At 36.5% G+C, this 15,575-nt stretch overlaps 2 protein-coding genes across 2 annotated transcripts; one reads left to right on the top strand and one right to left on the bottom strand.

Annotated features, from left to right (window-relative positions):
* Positions 1 to 1,538: 1,538 nt before the first annotated feature.
* Positions 1,539 to 9,337, top strand: Tktl2_1 (transketolase-like protein 2). The gene is made up of 3 exons (XM_011184209.3): positions 1,539 to 1,799; positions 7,200 to 7,535; positions 7,601 to 9,337. Exons 1-3 carry the CDS (start codon positions 1,696 to 1,698, stop codon positions 9,045 to 9,047), a joined length of 1,887 nt encoding a protein of 628 aa, XP_011182511.1. The 5' UTR covers positions 1,539 to 1,695; the 3' UTR covers positions 9,048 to 9,337.
* A 1,142-nt stretch (positions 9,338 to 10,479) lies between these two features.
* Positions 10,480 to 14,359, bottom strand: LOC105212316 (importin-9). The gene is made up of 7 exons (XM_011184210.3): positions 14,058 to 14,359; positions 13,372 to 13,992; positions 12,892 to 13,310; positions 12,446 to 12,831; positions 12,216 to 12,381; positions 11,365 to 12,150; positions 10,480 to 11,308 (listed from the first exon to the last, which is right to left on the bottom strand). The coding sequence occupies exons 1-7, from the start codon at positions 14,188 to 14,190 to the stop codon at positions 10,763 to 10,765; spliced, it is 3,057 nt and encodes a 1,018-aa protein (XP_011182512.1). The 5' UTR covers positions 14,191 to 14,359; the 3' UTR covers positions 10,480 to 10,762.
* Positions 14,360 to 15,575: the final 1,216 nt, after the last annotated feature.

A 15,575-nucleotide genomic window follows, 5' to 3' on the forward strand; every position in this document is an offset into this window, starting at 1 on the left:
ACAAACTTACATTCGCATATGCGTACACGTAAGTTTGTCACCATCACAAAAAATCAAAAGTATTTTCTACAAAAACAACAAGCGCCTCAAACGCATAAGCAGCATCACAAGTCAATATGGCAGCCAATCAACGAAGCCAAATTTTGTAGTACATACAACAAAACCATTTTCATTCATGAACGCAAGCGCACATTCACTTGGCAAAGTTGCTTCATTCATAAAAGCAACGCCATACACAACTCCCTGCGCATGCCATGTCTACAAACGGCTTTTCGCGACGATGACAAAAATCATAAATTGAAGATTTTTCTAATGTTCCCTCAAGAAGGAAAATTTACAACATCGCAAAAACCTAGGTACAAAAATGGCAACATAGCCCTTGAGTCGATTTTAAATATTTTTCAGGAAAAATTCTGATCAAAGTCTCGCAAAAAATTATGTAGATATGTTTGCATGCTCATACATATTCATACGTATTTACGACAAGTCGATTTTCTACCAACAAAGCAATGTTGCGTCGCTTTGGTGTCGCGCAGGCGGCCATCAATCTTTCGACACATCGAACTTTACAGAGGCGTTTCAAGTGATCCCTCCGTAATTATAACTGCGTTAAATATGTATTGTATAGTATTGACCTACCATTAGCAAATACAAATAATTAAATGTATTTAAATATTCTACCAATATATTATGCCATATTTCAATGTACTTTCTGTAAGAATCAAGACATAAAAATTTAAACGATAACATGAGTTGGGGACCTGGACCCTTCCCTTCGAACGTGCGACACTGCTTTGACTTGAGAACAAAAAATCACAATTTGCGGCCATTCGTTGTCTGTGGCAACGAAGATTTTACAACAAACCATGAGGCTCATATTTACGCACATATGCATGTAAACAAATTTACAAACATTATGCGTATGGTTCTTTCAATTTTGTTTACATGCACACATAATTACAAATTATGCGCCAACTTTTATTCTTTTGGTATATTATCGAAACTTTTAATAACCAAAGAAAATAAATATTCATATGTATGCAGTATATAATTATATTATATTTTAACATATGTATATAAAATAATTATTTCATTATATACTTCAAAGCATTTTCTGGAATAAATCATAAAGTTTTGCATATATACGTATGTATTTTGATATTAAATGTAAATGAAATTATATAGCGAGTCGTTTGCGCACTGTATATAAGCGAATCTGTAAGCGTACAGTTATTAACATTCAAATTAACACAATTTTTCTCATTTAACACTGAAACCGCTCAATTCTGCTATTTTCGAGTGCGCCGATGTTAAACCTGTGGTGAAACACGCCAATAATTTTCTGTGGTGAAACACGCTCATCTTGGCGAGTACCCCTGCGAAAAGAGGACCACTTTGACAATCGGCACACCATGAACCTTCTCTATATTATACGTTCTCTGCTGATAGTTTGAATAGGTAGAGAGTGTAGCGCTATCGCACAACTCCAAGCACTCAAACGAACGGGCAACCGGTTGCTTAGTGGGGTAAGCTACAGACCATCTAGTTTCAGTTTGCTTTTGTACGCCAGTCGATTTGGTACGTTTGAAACGGACGTGGTCGCGACGTTAATATAAATACTTACATATAATTGTAGCAACTCTCAAAGAGACTTCTTCACTTTTTATTTGAAAGCAAAAAACACTTAGCGCAAATATGTCATACCACAAGCCAGAAGCCAAAGCTATTCAGGAGCTTAAAGACATCGCTCAACGTTTGCGTATCCATTCAATTACGTCAACACAGGCATCTAAATCGGGGTATGTATTCATTTTGTACCAAAATTCTAAATCATATACGAATTAGTGGCGTGACTTGCAATGGAAGAATACTGAAAAGTAGCCGTATGTGGCGTACCTTGCACTGTTTCTCAAATACGTGTATAAATATATATTTGTGTGTATTTAGGAGCATAGTGAGTAAAGTTTTCAGTCAAGCATTTTAAGTTCCTGTGCAGCTGAGCGCTGCTTCATTGGAGCAAAGGTGACCGGCAAAATGAAATGTTGTTGCAGTGCAACCACGTGGTTCCGCCGCAAATGCATAGCGTAGACAACACTCCTTTTATCACATTCCTGATAACCTCTAACTTTAAACTTTCTTTAGCTGTTCTCAAATATTGTCGATTGAAACGAAAATACACTATTTGAGTTGACCTTTGTTGACATTCGCTGGAAACTGACGTCGCTTATCGTGTTAAGTAGCCACATAGCAATGCACATACTTACTTTTATACAAATACTTGCATATGTATGTATGTTGGTATGAATATAAATTTACCGATGAGGTGTTATGGTGGAGAGCAAGCAGAGAACGTTAAATATAGAGAAGGTCCAATTGCGGACCAGCGTGTGAATTGTCAAAATCTAACAAAACACGATGAGCGTGTTTCACCTCAGCCAGCTCGGAAGGAGAAATTTTAACAGCGTCACGTTAACATTGCTGAGCATTAAATGAAAAATATGCTCAGAGATTTACATTTCTATTATATCGGGATGTTAGCCCGTTTGCTTATATATTGATACATTTATATGCAATCATATGTGCTAATATGATATTTATTTATGACTGCATGCAAAATTTATTCAATTCAAATAAATTATGCGATTTCAGAGGCATATTTGTCGGCATGTTTAAACGGACCTACATATGAATGTTATGTTTTAAAATAATATACCTACTTTCATAAAAAATGTTTTTATTTTTATATTAAATGCATTTCTTACAATACTAAAATTAACTACATATTTCATTATATGAGACTTGTATATACATACATGTGTATACCGAGATATATACAAAAGCGCTTACGTACATACATACATATGTAGATGCATATGTATGGACATCTTCCAAAATTCGTATTGTCTCGTTATCACTTATCAGTGAAGGTCATATGCACACATTGTTACATATGCATATATATAAATATGTTTGTATGTCATTGACGAACAAGTAATGCATACACAAACTTACATTCGCATATGCGTACACGTAAGTTTGTCACCATCACAAAAAATCAAAAGTATTTTCTACAAAAACAACAAGCGCCTCAAACGCATAAGCAGCATCACAAGTCAATATGGCAGCCAATCAACGAAGCCAAATTTTGTAGTACATACAACAAAACCATTTTCATTCATGAACGCAAGCGCACATTCACTTGGCAAAGTTGCTTCATTCATAAAAGCAACGCCATACACAACTCCCTGCGCATGCCATGTCTACAAACGGCTTTTCGCGACGATGACAAAAATCATAAATTGAAGATTTTTCTAATGTTCCCTCAAGAAGGAAAATTTACAACATCGCAAAAACCTAGGTACAAAAATGGCAACATAGCCCTTGAGTCGATTTTAAATATTTTTCAGGAAAAATTCTGATCAAAGTCTCGCAAAAAATTATGTAGATATGTTTGCATGCTCATACATATTCATACGTATTTACGACAAGTCGATTTTCTACCAACAAAGCAATGTTGCGTCGCTTTGGTGTCGCGCAGGCGGCCATCAATCTTTCGACACATCGAACTTTACAGAGGCGTTTCAAGTGATCCCTCCGTAATTATAACTGCGTTAAATATGTATTGTATAGTATTGACCTACCATTAGCAAATACAAATAATTAAATGTATTTAAATATTCTACCAATATATTATGCCATATTTCAATGTACTTTCTGTAAGAATCAAGACATAAAAATTTAAACGATAACATGAGTTGGGGACCTGGACCCTTCCCTTCGAACGTGCGACACTGCTTTGACTTGAGAACAAAAAATCACAATTTGCGGCCATTCGTTGTCTGTGGCAACGAAGATTTTACAACAAACCATGAGGCTCATATTTACGCACATATGCATGTAAACAAATTTACAAACATTATGCGTATGGTTCTTTCAATTTTGTTTACATGCACACATAATTACAAATTATGCGCCAACTTTTATTCTTTTGGTATATTATCGAAACTTTTAATAACCAAAGAAAATAAATATTCATATGTATGCAGTATATAATTATATTATATTTTAACATATGTATATAAAATAATTATTTCATTATATACTTCAAAGCATTTTCTGGAATAAATCATAAAGTTTTGCATATATACGTATGTATTTTGATATTAAATGTAAATGAAATTATATAGCGAGTCGTTTGCGCACTGTATATAAGCGAATCTGTAAGCGTACAGTTATTAACATTCAAATTAACACAATTTTTCTCATTTAACACTGAAACCGCTCAATTCTGCTATTTTCGAGTGCGCCGATGTTAAACCTGTGGTGAAACACGCCAATAATTTTCTGTGGTGAAACACGCTCATCTTGGCGAGTACCCCTGCGAAAAGAGGACCACTTTGACAATCGGCACACCATGAACCTTCTCTATATTATACGTTCTCTGGAGCAAGGTTCTAATGGAGCTGCGCAAATATAATCGCATAGCACCTTAATGATATTAAATGGCTGAGAGCGCGCCTCTATCAACCCAGCAAAAACAGCTGTTGTTGTTATTTTATAACTGTAAAAATTAAATAGTAAGCTAACTTTACCTTAATGTTATTAAAGCAGGTTACAAAGTAAGGAATTTAAGGTTATTTTCTAATTGTGGATTAAAACTCTTTTAGAGTTATTATTTATTAAAGAGAAAAACTTTTTATTATATTTTATTTTATTTTATTTTATTTTATTTTTATTATTTTAAATAAGCTCTCTAAACTTTATCTAATAATATAGTAATAGTAGATATTTAGTAATTTTTCAACTAAATTTGGAACAACAATAAATTTCCTTCAGGGTATGTGCGAATATCCATATGTATTTGTAGATATATACATTTATAAATCGAGTGTGAATGAATGTTAAATAGTATCGTACTTCGATGTGAAACGACAAGTGAAGGGACTTTTGACCTTAAGAATGTGATTTCAAGTGCGTTTTTTAGTTTTCACTAATGAAAAATTTAATAAACAAAGTAGAAGTATAAGTTTTATTACATTTTTCAAAGCAATTCACTGCTATGTAGTTGTAAAACTGTATGTTAGTATGTACATATGTACATAAATCACAAAGCGATTGACTTTAATTTCGGAGAGTACCAATATCTATATATGCGTAGAGTGGTGCTCAGTGAAATGCCGGCATTCGCACTTTGATGCTTCGCAAAAAAATTGTTGTAAATAAAAGAGTATACATATATGTATGTAAGTATGTATATAATTAAATTGATGTACTTATTACAAATACATATATATATATATATATATATTTATGTATGTAAACTAACACTTGTGAGTATTTGCGATTTGCATTTAGTAATGGGTAACCTGATTCAATGTAAATATACATTTGCTATTTCTAAACGAAATAAAAAATAAATATTTTTAACTTTCTAAAGTTATAGGAGACCTTCTAACAAAATTTAGTTGTTTTAAATATCGTTATATATGTAAAATCGTTAATAATCGTTGCATTAGTATTCGTGTGCGCCAATTTTACAAAATCACCTATATCGACTTGTTATTTTCATTCTCTTAAGTTGTTAATGGAATTGTTCGCATTAAATTTTCCACCAATTAACTAAATAAATATGGCGTTCTCTTCATAGAAAATTATTTAAAATATTAAATTTTATCAATGAAAGTTAAAATTAAAAGAATTCACATAGAAAACGGCTTAAGTCAATTAAGTTGATTTATCAAAATGTGTTCCTATAAAACAATTAAGGTTTATTGTTCTTGTAAAACTATAATTAATGAAACGTATGTTAAAATTATTTTCTAAAAACCTTATACAGTTATAAACCTACATACATAAATATGAATGTATTAGTATTTTATTTTATTGGTCTAAAACTATCGCCGTTCAACGTCACCTTCAAATTTCACCACTTCTATTACGCATACACATACATACATACATACTTACACTTTTATATTATCAGCACTCATGCTGATGGTGATAATGATGAGATGAGATTATACATGCATACATACATACATACATACAAAATGCATTGCGTACACATAAAGGTATTAAAAAATGTGCTAGTAAGAGTGATCAACCCATAAAAAACCAACGAAAAATGTATCGACAAACGACATTTTAAAGTTTGACCTCAAATGTGAACACTCATATACACTTAAAACCACATGTTATCAGCACTTACGCGGTGATTGTCACAGCTTGATAGACTTGTACATATATTAGTCAGTTATCAATCGGATGATGCTTTTGGTAATTACGAAAAGGTTTCACTATATTTAGTGCCATACATTGTTAATCACTTAAATGCCATCAGTTGTTCATGCAAATGAATATGATGATGGAAATATTTCTTATACTCATTATCACGCTTAAAGCTAATGATTATGTTATCAAATTTGATTTTAAAATATTTAAAATATAATAATGACTATACATAAGTGAGCGGGAAGTACCGTTATATATGCCAATAACGGTTTTTTAGTATTTCTACGATTTCGAAACGTACTGTCGTTGTCTCGGTTACTTTCCACTATCTTTAACGTACATGCAATTTGAAAATGTTTCCCATGGCACAGAGATAAGAATTGCTAACCACAAATAAATGTTCTCTTGACTGACCTTGAACTTTTATATGGTTTTATCTGAACAGTTTTGAGCATTAAGTATATACAGTTATTCCATGAAACTCGAGTTCCAGGCATTTTTGGGTTCGATTTTTCAGCGGTGCGTCATTAAACTTCAGTTGAAACCAATACTGAAGCAATTTTGAAATCTTCGAATGGTTTTCTAAAATGTTAAAGCTCTATTTATACCCCAAAAGGCCCCAAAGGCTAGTACTAATGCGTTGAATTCTATACCGAAACACATTTGAAAACCAAAGATTTCTTTCTTCGGCGCCTTCCTTCTTTCTCTTAGCAGACAATGGCCAGACTCCTGATGTATATATTTCCTAATTTAAAAGTGTCTCATGAAATCCAATAACTCTTCGGAGGTCTCCTAAAACTTTAAATTATATATATAATATAATTTTTTCGAGAGATCTTTCACTGAAACTTCCATTATTATCGATTCTTTTACTTAATTTAGTAAACAGTTAGTAAATATAATATTTATATACATATAACATATTTGTTTAGATCTTTATATTTAATGTTTTATTCTTCTTTTTCCAGTCATCCAACATCATGCGCCTCCATTGCCGAAATTATGTCGGTGTTGTTCTTCAATACCTTGCGTTTGAATTTAAAATTCCCACGTGATCCCTCGAGTGATCGCTTCGTATTGTCGAAGGGACATTCGGCACCCATTCTATACGCCGCCTGGGCTGAGGCTGGACTCTTCCCCATTGAAGATTTGCAGAATTTGCGCAAGATAGATAGTGATCTTGAGGGACATCCAACACCACGTTTGAATTTCATCGATGTCGGTACTGGCTCGTTGGGTCAAGGTGTCGCTGTAGCTGCTGGTATGGCCTACGTAGGCAAGAACTACGACAAGGCTGACTACAGGTATGTCTGACAAAAAAAGTAAATTTGAATGTGTGACTCACGTGTGCCTCCTTTTTTTTATGCAGAACATACGTTGTGGTCGGTGATGGTGAATCTGCTGAAGGTTCAATTTGGGAATCATTGCACTTTGCTGGTCACTACAAATTGGATAACTTGTGTGTTATATTCGATGTGAACCGTTTGGGTCAATCTGAGCCAACCTCATTGCAACATCAAATGGAAGTTTATCGCAAGCGTTTGGATGCTTTCGGTTTCCACGCCTTGGTTGTCGATGGACATGATGTTGAAGAATTGTGCAAAGCTTTCCATGAAGCTTCCATTACCAAGAACAAGCCCACTGCCATTATCGCAAAAACGTACAAGGGTAAATTCTTCCCAAATATCGAGGATTTGGAGAACTGGCATGGTAAGCCATTGGGCGATAAAGCCAACGAAGTTATCAAACACTTGGAGGGCTTGATAGTTGGCGCTGCAGCTGGTCCAGCCAATCCACCCAAGAGTCCATCTAAATTGAAACAAGCACCTGCTGTAGATATATCCAATGTGAAATTGTCATCACCACCAAGCTACAAGTTGGGTGAGCAAGTTGCTACACGTCTTGCTTACGGTACTGCCTTGGCTAAGATTGCACAAAATAATGACCGTGTCATCGCTTTGGATGGTGATACCAAGAACTCCACCTTCTCCGACAAGCTGAAGAAGGTATTCCCCGAACGTTATATTGAGTGCTTCATCGCCGAACAGAATCTCGTGGGTGTCGCTATTGGTGCTGCCTGCCGTGATCGTACAATTGCTTTCGTTTCCACTTTCGCCACCTTCTTCACACGCGCCTTTGATCAAATTCGCATGGGTGCCATTTCTCAGACAAATGTCAACTTTGTTGGCTCTCACTGTGGTGTGAGTATCGGTGAGGATGGTCCCTCTCAAATGGGTCTGGAAGATATCGCTATGTTCCGTGCCATCCCCGGCAGTACCGTGTTCTATCCCTCCGACGCTGTGAGCTGTGAACGCGCCGTTGAATTGGCCGCCAATACAAAAGGTGTTTGCTTCATCCGTACATCCCGCCCCAACACCGCTGTCATTTATGGCAACGATGATGTGCTCACAATCGGCAAAGGTAAAGTAGTGAAGCAATCACCAAACGATCAAGTGCTGTTGATCGGCGCCGGTATCACCCTCTACGAATGCCTCAACGCTGCCGCTGAGCTCGAAAAGACTGGCGTACATGCACGTGTTATCGATCCATTCACCATTAAGCCTTTGGATGCTGAGCTTATCATTGAGAATGGACGCGCCGTCGGCGGTCGCGTTGTTGTCGTTGAGGATCACTACCAGCAAGGTGGTTTGGGTGAGGCCGTCTTGAGTGTGTTGGCTGAACAGCGTGACTTTGTGGTTAAGCACCTGTATGTACCGAATGTGCCACGTTCCGGTCCACCAAATGTGCTCATCGATATGTTCGGTATTTCTGCCCGTCACGTCGTTAACGCTGTTGCAGCTGTACTCAAGTTGTAAGCGACTCTTGGTGGAATTCTGCAAACTCACCAAAATCTAAAAACTATGAAAGTTTCTGAATGATTTATCTATATATAATATTATATTTCGTTTATTTTACTACCATTTGTAGTAAATGTTGTGAGAAAAGAAAATGCGAAAAATTTTGTGAATGAATTGATTTTTTTGTGACCTATGAATTTGTATTATGCTTAAGAATTATCTGCATATTTACGTAAAACTCTTTTTATCTATTCTTTTTGTAATGGTTTCAATAGATACTTAATAAAATGAGATACACTTAAAAGTGATCGAGGTTTTTTTAATTTGCAATACTTTCTTAGAACACCAACATATGCTCTTCAAGATTATTTAAGATATCTCAATATTTCTTCTCCTTTGCTGGCGTAGACACCGCTTAGACGATTATTGCCGTGTTAGCACCATCGCGCCATTTATTTTTTCTTTTCGCTGTTTGGCGTCAATTGGTGATACCAAGTGCAGCCACATCCTTCTCCACCTGGTCTTCCCAACGGAGTAGAGGTCTTCCTCTTTCTCTGCTTCCACCTGCCGCTAGGTCTAGGTCTAGGTCATGTTGTTCGAATGGACCATTAATTTTTCGCAAAACCTTTCTTTCAAAAATCCCTGGTGTCGTCTCATCGGATGTTGACATCGCCCACGCGATTATGCCCCATAAATCAGGACGGTAATGATAAGGGACTTGTAGAGTTTGGTCTATGTTCGTCGTGAGCGGACTTTCCTTTTCAATTGCCTACTCAGTCCATATTATCACCTGTTGGCATCCCACACCTGTTGATTCTACGTTCAGCGATTGACATAGTTATTGGTGGTAAGGCTGGTTCCAAGATAGACGAAATTGTCTACAATCTCAAATTGATTATCGTCAAAAGTGACGTGAGAGCCAAGACGCGAATGCGCTGACTGTTTGTTTGATGATAAGAAATATTTCGTCTTGCCCTGCGTCACTACCAGACTCATTCGCTTCCTTCCTTATCCAGTCTGGAAAAAGCAGAACTAACTAACTAACTAGGTGTTGCTTAATCTCAGTTTACTCAGCCGTATTAGTATTGCGGGGATACCAAATTCGTACAGACAACATTAAATTAAAACGTCTCGGCAATCCGATCGATATCGGCCTGATTTAATACGGCATTGCAAACAACCGTTATGTGAATAAAACTCTGGCAAATTTTTGCACACAGAGCTTATTACTTTTTATTGCATTTAAATGTGGGTGTTCTTTCTTCAGAATATTTTTGAGAGTTCCAGCGACTACTTACGCTTATTAGAAACCCGTAGGGTATATAATGGTTACCCGTAGGATATATAATGGGTACCCGTAGGATATATAATGGTTACCCTTATTGGATTCAAATCGATTTAAAGCATGTATATGACATTCTTAAAACAGCAAAAACAAAAACATAAAATCTCTTGTTAACTTTGCCTTTTATTTCCAGGCCAATGAAATAGTTAGGCGTCATCGCATACTGCGGTATAAAAAAAAAGAAAACAATTTAAATAATGTAAACATTTAACGTTGCAAGTATCTATATAAACAATTCATAGCAAAAATATTTCAACGCCCTCTAATACAAAGAGTATGAATTTTATCAAATTAATTTTCGTAGTTATCGCTTGTAAAAAAATTTGCAAAGAGTATGAGTTTTTCTTTTACTGCGTGATTAAGGAAAAATTAGATACACTGGAGGCTTTTATGCCACATCGACTTGGATAGACTTGAGCACTTGCTTCTCAGCTGCGTTTAAGTGGCTAACAAACATGCCGAAATGTTCATTACTGGAGAAGTGTTGTAGGAATTTCGTGAGGTTCTCCTCCATATTCGTTTGGAACAGTGGGTCCTTCATGAGTTCTTGTGTGAGTTGATCATCGTCGGTGTTCTCATCATCATCCTCATTGAAATACAAATCAGAGACAAAACGTGGTTTCGGTGGTGAGTTTCCAGAGGGTTTATCACCGGCTGCGCTACTAGAAGGATCATCATCATCGTCGGAGTCCTCTTCACATTCAGCGAGATTCGCTTCTTTTAAATGAGCCAGCTCATTTACAAGTAGTTTAAATATTTTGACCAAAGCAGGAATTGTAACCCATTGTTGGGCAGCTGCCGCTTGTGAACGTGTTTTCACGCGCGGACTGGTGGAATCAGTTATGACTTGCTCCTTAACAGTGATTGATGTAAGGCGCGTATCTTGGGTGGTTACGCCGTACTCAAAAAGCTTACAGAGCGCCATTGTAGTCACCTAATGAAGAAAAAAAAATTAAAAAGCCATTTCTTAATTAAAATGAACTTCTTTACCTTTCGCTCAAAAGTGCCAAAGAAGGAAGTTTGTTTTGCCAACCAATTACTGAATACGAATTGCATAGCTGGCTCGCCTGTGGGACCGGGTACAGTTGATAGGAAATTCAGTACTGCATCCATTTGTGTTAAGAAAAGGTGTGCAAATATTACCACCAAACTCATGATCACTTTAAGACATTCCGCAAGTTGCATTTTACTGATTACAGCCTTCAATAGGAGATCCACATTCTCACCAAGCATATTACCCATTTTGGTTATGATGGTTATAACCAAACGATCCACCTGACCGGCAGTCATTTCGTTATTCATTGGGTTTAGTAACATTGTGGTCAATTGCATAATGAAATTGAGACCTTCTCCATTTTTATAAGAGCATATCTGTTCGGGTGAAACAAATATAAAAGCTCTTAAGCATTCACCACCCGATACCATTACAGCATTATCATCGGAACTGAGTACACAGTGTACCATAGCGGGGAATGCGCTTTCCACCAGTGCTGCTGATAGCGGTGGTTTCGAATAACGCACAATTGTGGTCAATACATCCAGGGCAATGTCTTGCTTTGCGGTGTTCGCTTGTTCACCTTGCAATGAGAGTATGCTAACAATAGTAGGGATGAACTTTTCTTGCAACGGCTCCAAACAGAGAGGATTTTGCAAGAGCGCTTTAATGAGATCTTGTACAATCTCCAGTATGTAGGGATCTTCCGGATACTTTAGGAACACAGCAATTGTTAATGGTATCAGCTTAGATTGCGCCTGAGCAGCAAATGAGGGATCAAACTGAAATAGGAAATTTATACAAATTAGTGATCGTAGTTCATTATAATTCATAAACAAATTATTACTGTTATGATTGTAGTCAAGCACTCCAAAACAAGTGTGAGTACTGATGACTTACAACCGGGTATAATTTCTAGTATGCCATCGACGAAGCCTGGTAGTTTTGCTTGAATCAAAGCACGTTTATCGCCTTCCGATTTTTCATGCGCTTGCACAAAACCGTGTATAGCTCTAATAAATAATAATTTGATTACAAGTTTTCGGCATAAATTTAAAATAAGTAGTTTATATCTACCTCACTGCACTAATTTTCAAAACAATGGATTTTTCAGGAGACAAACTTTGCATTGTTGCCACTAAAATTTCTTCCAACATCTGCGGATTGTAAAGTTTTGACTTTGAATAAGTGCTCAATGTCCACAAAGCGCGTCCAACTAGATGCGCCGAATCTTGATAATTCAGTAAGTTCCGTACGAGTGTAAGATAGTTCAGTAAATCGAATTGATCTTCAGTCTCCAGTATAAGTTCACGATATGCGTGCACAGCAACCATACAAGCTTCCTGTATTTTCCACCAATTGGGATTTCGTGCACTTTTTTCAGCCTCCGCAACATTCATATGGCGACCGAGCGCTTCTTGCAATGATGGCAATACTTTAGCGCCGAGTTCATCACAGAGAGCCTTTATTTGAAAATTATTAACATAAATAAAAAAAGAGTGAATAAAAATTGTAAGTCTTACACTCAAAACGTCTTGGCCACACAAGCGAATTGTTAACTCAACACCACCTTCCTCCTCGTCATCGACAAATTTTTCAGGATCATCATTCCAATCTTCGATTTGTTCCTCAGGCACTTGTATGTAAACAATCACAATATAAATTAAGTCGGCCAGCACACTTTTGATAACGGAACGGAATTTTTGTGCACAAATAATACACTGTATAAATTCAAAGATTTGTATAATCATGGTTGAGAAGTTTGTGAGTTCATCATCTTCTACAGATTCGGTTACAGGGAATGGATTTGGTTCGATTTGGTTGACGGTTACTTTTACAAAAACATCTGCGATCTGTGTAAGTAGCTGCCAGATGATTGGTAGAATACGCTCCATGTAAGGTTGTATATATTTTGGCATCTCAGTTACCAGGAACGTTAGCACTAAAGAATATAAAATGTTTTAGAAATCTGAATTGCAACAAGAAAATTATAAAACACTAACATTTCACAATTTCCGTTCTAAGCATAAAGTTTGACGTTGCGCCGCAGTTCATTGCTAGGTAGTGCAGGAGTTTCTCCATAAAATTATTTAAAATGGAATTCATCATTGTTGCTTGTTCAGTTTTATCAGCAATATTTATGCTAATAGATAGGAAAAGTGACTTCAATATCTTTATAGCCGATGTACGTGTTTTAATGCTATAGTTTTGCTCAGATTCAAAGATACGATAAACTTCAGAGATGACAACCGGCCCCAATTCCTTTACTTGCTTGTCATCGTATGAAAAATCTTGTAAGATCTGCATAGCACCATGTATCGAATCCTCATTGCCACCCAAACACTTAATGATAATATCAAATAATTCCGTCCAAACGGTTGGCCAATCAGTCGTTGCAATTGTGGAAATTGTATGCGCCACGGAAGAACGTATCTTTGAGTTGGGATCGTACAATCCATTAGGTAAAATATTTCGTATGGTACGCTTTGCTTGATCTGTTGCAACATCATCACCATCACACCAATGATTCTCGACGTACCTGGTCAGCATAATACAAGCAATCTGTCGCAATGGCAAATCGAAAGATTGATTCATAATTAGCTCGGATAAGTAAACGCCATAACCTGAAATTTTAATTAATTTACACATTATTTTTGAAGCGCAATTGTAATGAATTATTTCCACGTACCTTCGGTGTATTCGAGGTGCTTTATTTTTTGTTCAGCTGACTGCAGTACGCTCGTATCAGAGCTAAGTAAGTTTTGTAACTCTTCAAAGAGCGCTTGTTTAACAGAATCTGCATTTTGAAATGCAAGCGACATTTTCAGTAACTATTTCTTTATTAAACTTCACAAACTATGAATATCAAAATGCACTGAGCACTACTGCAATTAATTGAAGAATAAATGAAGAACGGCGTGTTTTTGCATGCGGCGCGAAATCCCCGCCTTGCTTGCAGCTGCTTTTCAAATGTCAATTTTTTGCACACCCAATGTAGGCTCATTTGAAATTTTTGGCAATTGTGCAATTAATCAAGGCAACACTGCACTTTCGAATAGGGTGACTAAAATGAAATGTTTTGTAAATAATCGATAGTTTTGAAATATCGAAAATAATTTAGATTATTATATACTTGAAGAGATTTAATGAAGCTGTTAATTGACATTCAGTTAATAAAGTCATGGGACTATTTCTAGTATACCACAATGGATAATATTCATGGGGAAGCGTCGTCAAGTTCGTAGATTTCGGGAAGATGTTCTGTGTATTTTAGCTATCATGCATTGCAATAAATGCCACTGCTATGAAAATTTGTAGATGCTCTTTTAATGTTGGCGATCATTTGCCTGATCATTTTAGTATTTGGTTTAGACATATATAATTTTATTTGCATGAGTGTTACAGCACAGTATTCTGTTTAAAGTTTAATGTATAGAGATATTAAGGGGCCATCCATAAATTACGTCACACCTTGAAGGGGGGGAGGGTATCATCCAGAAGTGACATTGTGGGGTCAAAAGCTTTGAGACATCACATTTCAAAATTTAGTGCAATATCGTGTTCCGCTCTGCTGCGCTCCTGGGTGCTAGACGACTGGCTGCTCTGTTCCACGCCGATCACGCGCGGCTACTTCTGCCGGCGGTGGCGTGGTTTTACCGTTGCGTATGTATTGTAACGAAAATGGCACCAGAACAAACAAGAATTGACAATCGGAATCGATAACTTGCCAGATCTATCTAGACATCGATATTCGTAGTTGCCAGAATGTTCGAGTGGCGATAACATGCTAGCAATCGACTATATAAGGGCTGCCGGGCTGGCAGCAGGACACTGTTCTGATAAGAGAGTTGTCGAGTGAGGACAATTCTAAGGAGATAGTTGTCGAGCAAAGTGTAAAGAAGTTATAAGTTAGAGTTGTAAAGTAGAGTATTGAGTACTAAAGTGTTAAGTTATAAGGAATTAGAAATAAAGATTAGTGTATAGCCATTAAAATGTGACTTTTATTTGACAATCCAGTGATCGAACTCAGGGTAGATTTTTAGAGTAAACGACAGATTTTGGAAATCCGTTACAATTGGTGTCAGAAGTGGGATTGACAAATCAAATTCCATAGGAGGTAATGGCTAAATTCAATGATTTAAGGATACCACAACTCAAAAAGGAGTTGGAACAACGAGGTTTAGCAACGAATGGTTTGAAATCCGAA

This window comes from Zeugodacus cucurbitae, chromosome 2, assembly GCF_028554725.1.
Source record: "Zeugodacus cucurbitae isolate PBARC_wt_2022May chromosome 2, idZeuCucr1.2, whole genome shotgun sequence".
Classification (NCBI taxonomy): domain Eukaryota; kingdom Metazoa; phylum Arthropoda; class Insecta; order Diptera; family Tephritidae; genus Zeugodacus; species Zeugodacus cucurbitae.